Source organism: Gekko japonicus, unplaced genomic scaffold (genome assembly GCF_001447785.1).
Source record: "Gekko japonicus isolate JY-2015 unplaced genomic scaffold, Gekko_japonicus_V1.1 scaffold421, whole genome shotgun sequence".
NCBI classification, from domain to species: domain Eukaryota; kingdom Metazoa; phylum Chordata; class Lepidosauria; order Squamata; family Gekkonidae; genus Gekko; species Gekko japonicus.
In genome coordinates this window covers 73990-88256 of record NW_015164195.1, presented here as the reverse complement: position 1 = coordinate 88256, position 14267 = coordinate 73990, and the positions used below count along the sequence as shown (strand labels likewise).

The 14267-nt window shown below is 48.7% G+C and overlaps 1 protein-coding gene across 1 annotated transcript in view; it reads left to right on the top strand.

Moving 5' to 3' along the window:
* FGF5 (fibroblast growth factor 5) overlaps window positions 1-11449 on the top strand; it is a 48063-nt gene extending 36614 nt beyond the window's left edge. Inside the window, exon 3 of the mRNA XM_015408313.1 lies at window positions 10882-11449. Coding sequence (XP_015263799.1) covers window positions 10882-11232 — 351 coding nt within the window. The 3' untranslated portion in view covers window positions 11233-11449. The remainder of the gene's footprint in view (window positions 1-10881) is intronic.
* The last annotated feature ends 2818 nt before the right edge of the window (window positions 11450-14267 follow it).

The following is a 14267-nucleotide window of genomic DNA, read 5'->3' as shown; positions in this document are numbered from 1 at the left end:
GCGGTGGACCTGCAAGGCCGGCGGGAGTGCAAGGAAGCCCCGCGAAGGCCCACCCTGGCCCCAGGCAGGCAGGGGTGGGGAGAGGCAGGGAGGAAGCAACTTACCCTCCTTCTTCTCCTGCCTCCTCCTGGCTGAATAGGGGCCGGAAGCAGGGCGGCCAGAAGCAGGGGGCGGGGCTTCATCATGTGCCCCGCCCTCCCGTACCTCACCCGGGGGAACTGCGATCCCTGCCCGAAATGACCTCTGGTCATACATATACATACATATACAGTAAATTAGCATACAGAATAATGAAGATGTTCTTAACAGATTAAAAGGATAACAAGCTTAGTTTATCGTTTATTCGGTATGCCAATTTACTGTCCACCCTCTTTATGTATGACTGTTATTTCTATTTCCATTTCAATGTATCTGAAGAAGTGTGTGTGCACACGAAAGCTCATGCCTTGAATAAAACTCTGTTGGTCTTCAAGGTGCCCCACTGGACTCTAACTTTCTTCTGCTGCTTCAGACCAACACGGCTGCCCCACCTGGATCTATGTCCATTGGTCTGTCAAGGTCAGTATTGTCCACTGTGGCAGCACCTATCGAGGGTCTCGGGAAGAGGTCTTTTTATTTATTTTACTTCATTTATACCCCACCTTTCTCAGTATTTCTGTGCAGTGGAACGATGCATTGGCACTCATAAAGAACTGAAGTAGGGAGAAAAGCCAGGAGTAAAACATGGCCAGGCAGAGATCACACACAGTCAGCAACTCTGACCAGCGACCAGGGGTCATTTCCTGCAGGAGCGCACAGGAGCGGAGCTCCGGCCGTAAAGAGTAAAGAGCCCAGGGGGCGGGGACATGCAACAAGCCCCGCCCCTGCTCCCAGCAGCCCCCGGCCACAAGGAGCAAGAAGCAGCCAGGTAAGTTGCAGAGGCCCCCCACCCAATATCAATCCAAAATAGTCCGGTGGCACTTTTAAGGCCAAAGTTTATTCAGGTACAAGCTCTCCCTCCTCTGTGATAGCAGATCTGCACGTTCCCCCCTCCCCCAATAGCTAGCAATCCAAAAGAGTCCAGTGGAGCCTGAGCGGTGGGTATTGCCTTCTGACACACGTCCGGTGATGTCAGGGGGTGTGGCATATGCAGATAAATTATGCTAATGAGTTATGCTAATGAGCTCCTGCACCTCTTTTTCTACGAAATGACCCCTGCCGGCGACACACAAGTCCCAGCAACATATTTTGTGCCACTGTGAAGGAGTATAATCTGACCAAGTTTGCAGTGGTTTTGGAATGTCGTATTTGGGAAACGGGTACATACTTGGACTGGCGTGTTGTGCAGCAGCTGCGGGTCAGACATGCTTCCAGGTCTCATAAAACCTTGAGAAATGCACCTGGAGAAGAATGTATAGTGCAGACAAGCTTTTGGTTCACAAGGGCAAAGTGACTGAGTTGTGATAACATGTGGCTTTCCTGGAACAGCAGACACAAAGTGGATTGCATCGGTCTCCTCTCCTCTGTTTTATACTCACACCTTTGTTGAGAATGTGACTAGCCCAAGGTCACTCAGCAAGCTTCCATGGCAGAGTGCAGCTTTGAACCTGGGTCCGCCAGATCCTTGTCCAGGACTCTGACCGCTACGCCACACTGGCATTCACATCGCCTACCACCTGATCCTTTTTTAAAAAACATAAAAAAACCTGGAGATGCCCAGGATCAAACCTGGAATTTTCTGCATGGTGTCGTGGTTAAGAGCAGCGGACTCTACTCTGGAGAACCGAGTTTGACGCCCCACTCTTCCTCCACAGGAAGCCTGCTGGGTGACCTTGGGCCAGTCCCAGTTCTCTCAGAACTCTCAGCCCCACCGGCCTCATGAGGTGCCTGTTGTGGGGAGGGGAAGGGAAGGCGATTGTAAGCTGCTTTGAGACACATGAGGCCTGCTGGGTGACCTTAGGTCAGTCACTTTCCTCTCAGAACTCTCTCATCCGCACCTGCCTCATGAGGTGCCTGTTGTGGGGAGAAGAAGGGAAGGCGATTGTAAGCCACTTTGAGACTCCTCAGGACAGAGAAAAGCAGGGTATCCTGTTCTGCTGCATGCAAAATAAATGCTCTACACTTCTTCCTCTGCGTGCAAAATAGATGCTCTGCCCACTGAATGATGGTCCCTCCTTTATTTATTCTTTTTCCCCCCTATGTTGTCTTGTCTGAAGATTGCGGGTCATAATGGGGACCCTGGGGGAACTTCCGGTGGTGCCACACATATAAGCCAGAACCTAAAAAGGTTAGTCAAGGATAGAAGAGGGCCAACTCTAAAAATCATACAAAAATATACATATATTTATTACACACAAATTAAAATAACAAAGAAGGGCCCATTCATACCTCACAAACAAATATATACGGTATATACAAACATACAAGGGCTAATGAAGTAGACCTAACGTGTTTCGGCCTTTACAGGCCTTCCTCAGAGGTCTAATACATATAGAACATATAGGCTGATATATAAAAATATAGGCAATCATACATATCCAAAATATGCAATAAAGACCAGAGATCAATTGTTCCAAAGTATAGCCACTGGGCAAGGAAGAGAAATACAAAAATACAAATTAAGCCTCCAGTGTAATCACATGTCCAGTAGCCGTTCTCTCTGGTCTACTATATATTCTTCTAAGATTGTACAGCCAACTGTTCCCAATGAAGGTTCCTTAAGTTAAAAGGGTCATAATGGGGACCCTGGGGGAACTTCCGGTGGTGCCACACATATAAGCTCCATAGCTCCCTGGAGTGCTGGGAGAGGGAAGAGATACTAGGAGGCCATTTTGTCCGAGGTCTTAAGAGGTCAAGCTTTTCTCATAAACTGCGACGGGGTGGGCCAGAGATTCAGCTGGTTAACACCTGCGTTGTTCTCCAGCCCTCGCTCTTAATGAGGAGACCCTTGACATCTCTCCAAGCTGAAGAGGCCGTATTGATAGATGGGACACACATCTCTCTATGCCAAATATATATACAGATACGCAAGCCCTCTGGGAGGCAATCACGGGGAATTGTCTGCGCAGATTTATGGCGATGGAACTCTTTGCAGTGCTATCATCTTTCCCGCACTCTCTTGTATTGTTTAGGAGCTGTTTAGCTCAGTCTTTTGCCTGGAGGGTGAGAGAGGAGGGGCAGGCGGCCGGAGCTCTTCTTCCGCCGCGCACGGACCCGCCACGATAAACAATCAGAGATGGAAATTTGGGAAAGTGCTTAATTAAAACCATTGTTTCTTCTTCCTGTCAGGCAAAAAGCGATGAAAGCCAGGTTGTTGTGGAAAACTATAGGCTGGGGGTGGGAGGACAATTTGGTTTGAATTATCGGACTTGGCTTCCTTGGCTTTTCTAAGAAGAAGCCTTGCAGATGTGAGCACTGGGTTCTGCCAACTGCAGGTTGGGGAATTCCAGGTGACTTTAGGGGTGGAGCTTGGAGAGGGTAGGGTTTGAGGCAGGGGGGTTACGATGCCATAAGAGTCCACTGTCCAAAGCAGCTTTTTTTTCTCGAGTCCACTGTCCAAAGCAGCCGTTTTCTCTTTCCAGGGGAACTGATATCTGTAGCACGGGGATTAGCTGTAATTTTGGGAGACCTCCAGTTTCCACCTGAAGGTTGGCAGACCTAATGATGAACACACACTTGGTTCGATGAGTGAGTGGAAAGGGGCAATACCCTTTTGACCATTCTGCCTGCATAGCTGATAGCACTAGGGTTGCCAGCCTCCAGGTGGGGCCTGGAGATCTCCTGCTTTTACAACTGATCTCCAGCGGACAGAGGTCAGCTCCCCTGGAGAAAATGGCTGCTTTGAAGGGTGGATTCTATGTCATTGTACCACGCTGAGGCCCCTCCCCTCCCCAAACCCCGCCCTCTCCCGGATCCACTCCCAAAGTCTCCAGGTCTTTTCCAACCCAGACCTGGCAACCCTAGATAACCCTAGATAACACCAGGACGACTGCAGTAGATCGTGTTTTAATATAACTTTGAACAAACTAACAAAGCGCCAATGGAGGAAGGATCCAGTGGCACCTTAAAGGCTACCAAAATTTGTGGCGGGGTATGAGCTTTCATGAGTCATTGCTCACTTCTTCAGAGAAGTGACTCACAAAAGCTCCTCCCCTGTCACAAATTTTGTTAGCCTTTAAGGTGCTCCTGGACTCTTTTCTACTGCTACAGACAGACTAACGTGGCTCCCCATCTTGATCTATCTCTGTGGAGGAAGGGATGTACTCCGGAAAGTCTGTGTGGTTTTATTTAATTTGCTTTCAAAACTGGAAGAAGGGATATCTTGTGCTGTGTCTTATGACTGCAGAAAAGATCATGGGGATGCAGACGTGGCACAAGCCGATTGCAAGGAGTTTTTAGCATTTAAGCCAGGATTGTTGCACAGGTAGAAATCTTCCCCGAGGATCTGACCCACTGTTTGGCTTATACTCCAATGACATGGAGCAGAAAAGATGGGAATCTTGTATTAAATAAATGACATCTGTTTGATGTCAGACTTGGAGGTGCTTACAGCCAATGTGCCCTCTAAGCTGTGGAGTCTTGCGAGCAAAAATTCTATTTTGTGAGCTACTGGCATTAAAGTTGTGAGTAAGCAATTTGGCTACCACATAAATTAGTTTGCTCTGGAGCCATCCTTCCTGAGCCAAAACAAAAAAGTGTGAGCTGGAGGCTAAAAACTGTGAGCTAGCTCACACTAACTCAGGTTAGAGGGAACACTGCTTACAACGTATTTCACTGAGGGTGGCTTCACAATTGATGGAGATCAAACGCAAGTATGTCTCACATTATCTTTCCACACTTCTGGCATCTTGTGGGAAGTTGGGATTAGGGTTTTCAGCTCCAGGTCGAGAAATTCCTGGAGATCTGGGGAAGGACATGGTTTGGGGAGGGGACGGACCTCAGAGGAGCCAGTTTGGTGTAGTGGTTAAGTGCACGGACTCTAATCTGGGAAAACTGGGTTTGATTCCCCACTCCCCCACTTGCACCTGGCTGGGTGACCTTGGGCAAGCCGTAGTTCTGATAAGTGTTGTTCTTGAAAAAGAGCCGTTTCTGTCAGAGCTCTCTCAGCCCTACCTACCTCACAGGGTGTCTGTTGTGGGGAGGGGGAGGGAAAGGAGTTTGTAAGCCACTCTGAGACACCTTTGGGTAGTGAAGAGTGGGGTATAAATCCAATCTCTTCTTCTTCTTCTTCTTCTTCTTCTTCTTCTTCTTCTTCTTCTTTTACCTCACAGGGTGTCTGTTGTGGGGAGGGGAAGGGAAAGGAGTTTGTAAGCCGCTCTGAGACTCCCTTGGGTAGTGAAGGGCGGGGTATAAATCCAATCTCCTCCTCCTCCCCCTCTTCCCTCCAAAAGCTGCTACCTTCTCCAGGGCAACTGACCTCTGTAGTCTGGAGAGCAGTTGTAATTATGGGGGATCTCCAGGCCCCACCTGGAGGCTGGCAACCCTAGGTGGGACTCATGTATCTTCTTGAGAGGCAGATAAAATGATGAGAGATAAGACGAGGCACAGGACTCTTTGGTTCCACCAGGACCCATGGTCTCCCACAACCCAACTCACCTCCATGGGGCCTGCTATTTCAGATCAAAGGTCCATCTGTTCCCACATCCTCTTTCCAGCCATAGCTGGCCAATGCCTTGGGGAATGTCACAAAGAAAGCATCAAGGCAACAGCCTTTGCATGTGGCTTATCCCCCAAATTGGGGTATTGCCTCTGCATATAGTCCATGAGATGGACTGACCAGTTGGGTGCAGTGGTTAAGAGCAGCAGAGTCTAATCTGGAGAATTGGGTTTGATTCCCCACTCCTCCACATGCAGCCGTCTCGGTGACCTTGGGCCAGTCACAGCTCTCTCAGAGCTGTCCTCTCAAGAGCAGTTCTCTCAGAGCTCCCTCAACCCCACCTACCTCACAGGGTGTCTGTTATGGGGAGAGGAAGGGAAGGAGATTGTAGGCCGCTCTGACATGAATGGCCCAGGCTAGCCCAATCTCATCAGATTTCAGAAGCTAAGCAGGGTTGGTCCTGGTTGGATGGGAGACCACCAAGATGTCCAGGGTCCTTACGCAGAGGCAGGCAGTGGCAAACCACCTCTGAACATCTCTTGCCTTGAAAACCCTGTGGGGGACTCCATAAGTGGGCTGCAACTGGATGGCATTTTCCACCACCAATTCATAGGGTTGGCATAAGTTGGAAGCCACTTGGTGTCTGAAAAGTATGCAGGCGGAGAGTGATTTCAACTAAGCATACCTTTATTTAGTTAAGAACAAAGACAACTGACCGGCTCGCAGGCCGGTGTATATTCATTCAGAAAACCCGCCACCAAGCTCACCTAAACACACCCCCTAGACCACCAAGCTGTCCAGGGTCCTTACACAGAGGCAGGCAGTGGCAAACCACCTCTGAACATCTCTTGCCTTGAAAACCCTGTGGGGGTCTCCATAAGTGGGCTGCAACTGGATGGCACTTTCCACCACCAATTCATAGGGTTGGCATAAGTTGGAAGCCACTTGATGTCCCATAAATGCACACGCACAGAGCCTTGCAAGGAGGTCCTGAGAACACCCAAAGCACAGAGGGAAAAACCCTAAACACTGGAAAAAATGTTTGGAACACAGAATCGCAGTTCATCATCATCACTTTATTACAGTTCATAACCAGCACAAAACAGTCCCGATAGATCAAAAACCGGATATCAATATAACGACAATAATATGAATTTTAGATACTAATGTAGAGACAGAACAAAACTGAAGCATTTACAAATAATTAGAATGAAATATCATGCAATCTATATCAGACCTTTACATACTGTTTATGAATTCTGTAGGCTGCAGCTAAAAATTTTGCACACGGCAACATGATCTCTGGGTTAGAATCTGATAGAAGCCTATTGCTTAGTGCAGTATTTGAGAAACCTGAAAATCTTTCCTGTATAGGCCGAATAAATCCAGCTCGTATTTGATTGTAATACCCACAACCAAAGCTCCCTCTAAGCTGTGGAGTCTTGTGAGCAAAAATGCTACTTCGTGAGCGACTGGCATTAAAGTTGTGAGCGAGCGATTTGGCTACTGCATACATTGGTTTGCTCTGGAGACATCCCTTCCTGAGCGAAGGCAAAAGTCTGTGTGCTGGAGGCTAAGAAACTGTGAGCTAGCTCGCACTAACTCAGCTTAGAGGAAACACTGCCCACAACTAAGCAGAATATGTGTGATCGTATCCACTTCTCCAATACCGCAGTTGGACGTGGCCATATAGGCCATTTAGTCCAACCCCCTGTTCAAAGCAGAATCAGCGGAAAGCGTCCCTGACAAGTGTTCGTCCAGCCGCTGCTTGAAGACTGACATGCCACTATAGCTTTCGTATTTAGTGCTTCAGTATTTCATGTGCATATTATGTTTCATTCAGATTGATAGTTTGAGCCACACCGGCTTGACAAATGAGCACTTGTCACAGTAGTCGGTTCTTCCATTAGGAAAATACACGCCACATTCTGTCGTGCTTTGACAAAAGCTAAAAATCTGCTTTACTGCTGATCTGAAGCATCAATATGGTGAGCGGTGTACTTTCAGTGCCCTTTACGGCTGGTTAAGTGACTGTTCCTTCTCTTGCATTCTGCTGGTCATGCGAGAAACTCTTGTTTCTGCTGACTCATGGGGAAAAAAACCAGGGAACACATCAGGAAGTTTAGATGAGAAAAGGACCTTCTGAAGAGTTTAAAACTGGAGGGCTGAACTAGACGTGCAGCAGAAGATCTCTCTGCCTGCCTTTGTTTTGTTTTATATCAGAAAGGAGATCAAAGCTAGATCTTGTTTTATATCCAGGCGATTGTAGGGAAGGGCCTTGGAGATGGGTTGGGAAAGTGGGGTGAGGTGTTTAATTCTCCTGCCTTGGCACCAGTGTTCCCTCTAAGCTGAGTTAGTGTGAGCTAGCTCACAGTTTTTTAGCCTCTGGCTCACACATTTTTGTCTTAGCTCAGGAAGGATGCCTCCAGAGCAGACTAATTTATGCAGGAGCCAAATCTCTCACTCACAACTTTAATGCCAGTAGCTGACAAAGTAGAATTTTTGCTCACAAGACACCACAGCTTAGAGGGAGTATTGCGTTGGCACCCTTTCCCTGATTAAATGTTCAGTCTTCCACAGAGTTGCCTGTTGAGTTCTTTCCATGACCCTAGTTAGTATTAGTTGACAACCCTAGCTGAAACTGGGTAGCTTCTCTTGTCCTGACTGCATGGCCCAGGCTAGCCCAACCTTGTTACATCTCAGAAGCTAAGCAGGGTCGGCCCTGGTGAGTATTTGGATGGGAGACCATCAGGGAAGTCCGGGTCCCTATACTGAGCCAAGGAGTGGCAGACTACCTCAGAACGTCTCTTACCTTGAAAACCTCACTAGGGGTCATCATAAATCAGTTGTGACTTGACAGTACTTCTCACCACCAGATTCTCTCCCCTAACCCCAATTATGTCCCTTCCAGATTGGAAATCCAGCTCATCCTCGATTCTGTTGTAAGCAAGGACTCAGTAATGAGTCGGCTAAAAGGCAGGTTCTACTTTCTTTGGTAAGAGGTGGAGCTGTCTTTGCCCTTTACCAGAGCCAAGCCTACCCCAAACCCAAAGTGGACCCCATTGACCTGTGCTGGCCAGTGATAGAACATATAACCTTCCACAGAGAAGACCCATGTTCAATTCCTGGCATTTTCCGGTTAAAAGGATCGCAGGTAGCAGGTCCACAGAATGCCACTCACTGGCTTTATATATAAATGGTTTTGTATGAGCACTAGTGATGTGGAATGGTATATTATAGTGTGATCTGGTCAGATCCCAGAAGCTAAGCAGGGTCAGCTCTTGGAAGGGAGACCACCAAGGAAGATTCTGCAGAGAAAGGCAGTGGCAGACCACCTCTGCTTCTCACTTGGCTTGAAAGCCCCTTGCTGGGGCCGCCATGTTGAGATTTGATGGCACCTGCATACATACATATGACTATTGGAAGAGACAGTAGGTCTAATCCAACAAAGTACATAGTATGATGATCCATCAGGTCACAATTACACTAGAAAGGCAAGATGGTCATATCTACATGGTAGCCTCCTCTATACAGCCAGAAGTATGGAGACAGCTCCTATGGAAGGCCCGTTGTTTCTCACCATATTCTTCCAATCAAAATGGAAAGCCATCTTCCCAATCCACTGTGTTCCAGCTTTTATCCCTGCGAACCCTGTAGTAGGTAGAGCATGGGATGCTTCCGCTGACTGAAGCACAGCCCAAGTTATCAATGGCTGTGTTCACACACACTAAATAACCCACTTTCAATGCACCTTCAGTGCACTTTCAATGCACTTCCCAACAGGATTTTACCGTGTGAACTGGCAAAATCCAGTTGGAAAGTGCATTGAAAGTGGATCGGAAGTGGATTATTTAGTGTGTGTGACTGCAGCCCAGACCTTGTCACCTAGTACAGTCTTCCCCATCCTGTGAGTCAGGTCCCAACAGTGGGTTGTGGGCCAGCCCACCCCAATGGCCCCCCATGCCCATCCCATTGCTCTCTTTTGCATTTTGGAAACCAAGATGTGACCCTGGAAACGGTATCTTCCATGCCATACATTGGCCCCGGTCACACGGGCTGGAAAATGCGGGGGGAAAGCATGGCTGTTTGCCCCGGGGCAAACTAACGCGCGACTGCGAGATCAGACGCCCGGTTGAGGTCCCGTCGAGGTCCTGTGGCTAGGGGGGAGGTGCCGATCACACCACAGGCAAAGAAGCGGGACGGCGCGGCAAACGGGTTTTTTTTTTTTTTACTTTTTAAAACTGAAGTGTGCGCATGCTCCGTTGGGTGCTTGTGCACATCCGTGGAGCCTTGGGGGGGGAAATGACCTGTTTGCGAGGGGACATGGGCGGGCGCCGGATGCCACCGGAAACGTGATCAGATGCCCGCCCTTGCCCCGCGGTTTCCGGAAACTAGTACCTCCGAGGTACTAGTTTTTTGCCGCGCATCTTCGGAGGGAAGCCTCGGTTGAGCCACAGGAGCTCTACGCTTCCCAGGTGTGGCGGTGAGATCGCGCCCGGAAAATCCGCCTATCCTCCGTCTCTCTAGCGTGGCTACTGTTCCGTGTGACCGCAGCTATTAGTTAGTATTTCCCTCTCACTGCATATCAAACAGAACGTGTCATTATGGTTACTAAAGTTAGTATCTTAAACTCTGAGGAGGGATTAGAGGGAGTATTGGAGCAGGAGAGGGTGGTGGAAGGCTGGGATGTAACCTCCATATGCAAAGGCTGGTATGCTGGAATGCCGCTTTGCTTGGGGTTCGTAGTGGAGGCCAGGCTCTCACAGAGGTCAAGAGAGGCCCCGGGCCACTTCCATTTTTCAGGGGGGGGCCCCCGGTAAATTAAAAAATGAAGAAGTGCTAAAACAATGATACAAAATCAGTAGTGTTATATTTTAACTGTTTACATTTGATACAATAAGAAAAAGAATATTGTAAGACTTTGTAACAAATGTTTCCGTTTCTATTTAACATGTGATTTGATGTCAAAGGTGTAACTTTCAGCCCGCCCCCCCCCCAAGAATGTGAGGCCCGGGCCAAATGGCCCTGCTGCCCCCCCCCAGAAGTCCTGGTGGGGGGCAGCTGCACCCTTTGTGCACTGGTTGTTGTTTTCTCAAAAACATCTGGTTAGACACTGTAGAAAATGGAGTGCTGACCTCGATGAGTGCCCCAGTCATAGTTTGTCTAGGGCACCAATAAAACCTTGGATGGGTCACTATACCAAGTCAATTTGGACTTGTGGGTCACCATACTGAAATGTTGGGAACTACTGACATAGTACAATGAAAAAAAACTATTTTGGTAACTTCCCTCATTTGTTGCTTTAGGCCAAATTTACCAACGACTGCAAGTTCAGGGAGAGGTTCCAAGAAAACAGCTATAACACCTATGCCTCAGCGGTTCACCGGACTGACAAAACGGGAAGAGAATGGTACGTGGCTTTGAACAAAAGAGGCAAAGCAAAACGTGGATGTAGCCCCCGAGTAAAGCCCCAACACCTTTCTACACATTTCCTCCCAAGGTTTAGACAAGTTGAACCACCGGAACTTTCTTTTACCGTCACCGTCCCCGAAAAGAAAAAGCCACCAGTTGTTCCAGCGAAGCCAAAGGTCCCGATGCCGGTGCCTCGGAAGAACTCTCCTCCGGTCAAGTACAGACTCAAGTTTCGCTTTGGATAGTAATGGCTTGGACTCCAGAGAAGGAATGTCTTTCCCCCCCTCAGGAGCTCATGCTTGTCTGCGATTCCACAGAGTCGGGGAGATCTCTGAGGCAAATTCCGTGAGGAGATCCTTGGGAAAGGTTGGCTTTTGTTTGGGGGCACAAGCTGTGTTGAATTGGTTTTGGGGTGGGTAGTTAAAAGATGAAGCAGAATTCTTCCACTGCTCTGTGAGGAAGAACGCCAAAGGAGCTGAAGCAAACAGAGAGACATGTGGGGCTTTGCCTTAATTTTCAGTCTCATCATTTCTGCTTTCCAGTCGCTGAACATGGATTGTCCTCTGCTGACTTAAAATGGTGAACGGCTGTTCCAAAACAGTGACACGTCCGAAACGACTGTTACAAGAGGGGAAAGGGTTCATCCTATGCCGAGTCTGGGGGGTTTTTTAACAAAAAAAGTTCTGTTACTCGTTTTAATTGATTTCTTACTGTGATCTTTTTTTCTGTGATGGGGAAGGGCTCATGTCATTTTCCATGGACTTCCCCCCTACTCTCTTTCCACATTGCTTTATCCTGCACTTTGAAAAAAGAATGTTAAACATACCTCAGACGAGTAGATGGGGGAAGGAGGACTCACCTAAACAGTTCAGTGGGTGATTTTTTTATTTTATTTTGAAGAAGTGCACAAACTTTGAAGGAAAGCAGTCATGCAATACATTTGTCATTCTGAAGAGGTTCTGTGCAAAACTACAAGGCCAAAGTTTATGATTTAACGTTTGCAGTCTGATTCCTATGGCTCTGACGGATCTCAATGTTCTCCAATGTTTAGCTGGAGTTTGGCATATGCCGGAAGTACCCTCAGCCCTTCAACCAGGGCAGGAAATCATAATTTTCACAGAAACTTAAAATGATTTGGCAAAGGGGGGGAGGGGGCTTCCTCAGGTCTGAAGAATTTCAAGTTAAGCAAATATGAAGGAGGGGATTTATACATATCCCAAGGTTATTACCAGATTTTGCCTGGCGCAATATTTGAAGGTTCCTCCTTTGAGAAATTTGGAGGGAAACCATAATAATAATTATTTTTTTGCTGAGACCAGCAATATTTCACGATGGTGGAGATTTACATATACCCTACATATGCTTTTGGAGAGGGTTTGTTCACCGTTACTGTCTAGGAAGAAATCTCAGTCCGAGGTGAGTCTTGAACAAACCACCGTTCCTCTCCCCCTGTGTGAGGAGAAAGTAATTTATTGGACCGCAGTGTTTCCCCAGTCACCCAACTGGGAAAAAGAGCAGCGATCATAGGGACAGACTGGATGGTTAGGGAGGCACTGTGCTTCCAATCAGTCTGGTGTATCCTGGTGATGGCGGACAGCAGGGGTCGTTTCGTAGAAAAAGAGCTAGGGGAACTCATTAGCATAACTCATTAGCATATGCCACACCCCCTGACATCACCGGAAGTGTGTCATAAGGCCACACACCCCGCCCCCAACGATCCCGGCCGCCGCCGCCGGCCTTGCAGCTCCACTGCCGAGCCCCATGAGGGGCCCGGCGGTGGACCTGCAAGGCCGGCTGGAGTGCAAGGAAGCCCCGTGAAGGCCCTCCCTGGCCCCAGGCAGGCAGGGGTGGGGAGAGGCAGGGAGGAAGCAACTTACCCTCCCTCTTCTCCTGCCTCCTCCTGGCTGAATGAGGGCCGGAAGCGGGGCGGCCGGAAGCAGGGGGCGGGGCTTTGTCATGTGCCCCGCCCCCCGTACCTCACCCGGGGGAACTGCAATCCCCCGCGATCCCCCCCGAAATGACCTCTGGCGGACAGTGCCGTCAAATCACAGCTGAGGTACGGTGACCTGTTCAGAGGTGCTTTGCCATTGCCTGCCTCTGCGTAGCAACCCTGGACTTCCTTGGCGGTCTCCCATCCAAGTCCAAACCAGGGCTGACCCTGCTTAGTTTCTGAGATCTGATGAGATCGGGCTAGCCTGGGCTATCCAGGTCAGGGCTGTGGTGTATTTCAGCTTGCTCGTTATTTTCTTTTCACCAGGAGGGGGAGCGGTGCACAAGACTCTCCTCACCCCGTTCAGATATTTTCCCCAGAAAGTCACCAGAGAACAAGCCCAGGGATTCCCTCAGTGTGTATGCCAAATGGTATCTGGTGAAGACTGCCATCGAGTCACAGCCAAATGATGAAAACCTCATAGGGTTTTCAAGGCAAGAGATGTCCAGAGGTGATCGGTCATTGCCTGTCCTTGAGTTGTGACCCTGGGCTTGCTGGTCTCCCATCCAAATACTAACCAGGGCCGACACTGCTTAGCTTCCGAGATCTGGGCCATCCAGGTCAGGGTGTACGTCGAATGTTTCCCGGCAAATAAGAGAATAGGGTAACCATTGCACTCCTTTACACATCCAAGCCCTGCAAAGCTGTGGACAATCTTCATAATGTGCGAGAGAGAGAGAGAGAGAGAGAGAGAGAGAGATGTGCGAGAGAGAGAGAGAGAGAGAGAGAGAGAGAGAGAGAGAGAGAGAGAGAGAGAGAGAGAGTCATGCGATCCCATCCATACCTCCGTTTCTTTTAAACGTAACTCATGTTTCCTCTTTTCTTAAAAAAGCTGAGCTATCGTGTGCCATAATTCCTTCCCTTCCCCTCTCTTTTTGTGCCTGCTGAGCTATCTTGGGGCCTGTTTTTCTTTTTCCCTCCGCCGGCAGGCAAAGAAAGGAGTCATGACAGGGGACGGGATCATTTCCTTTCCGAATGACGGCGATTCCATTCTCTCTCCCGCTGTTCCTTGGACAGCTGGAAGAGCTGGGTCTTGTTCTGTCCATCAACCCCATCGTTTCAACGTCTGTGTTTAAAATACCTCTGTCCTGACCCTGTGGAATTCCGGCTATTATAGGTCCCGGTGGGCATGAGCTGCTTTCTGAGAGAGGCGGGCAAGTCCCACTCCGTCGGGTGGATCGGATGACGGCCTTTCCCTGTCAGAGCCAATTAGCAAGTTCTTCCCTCAACCTATAAAACCCCTCCCTCGAGACCTCTTGTCCAAAAATGAAGGGTCCCTCATCATTCTTC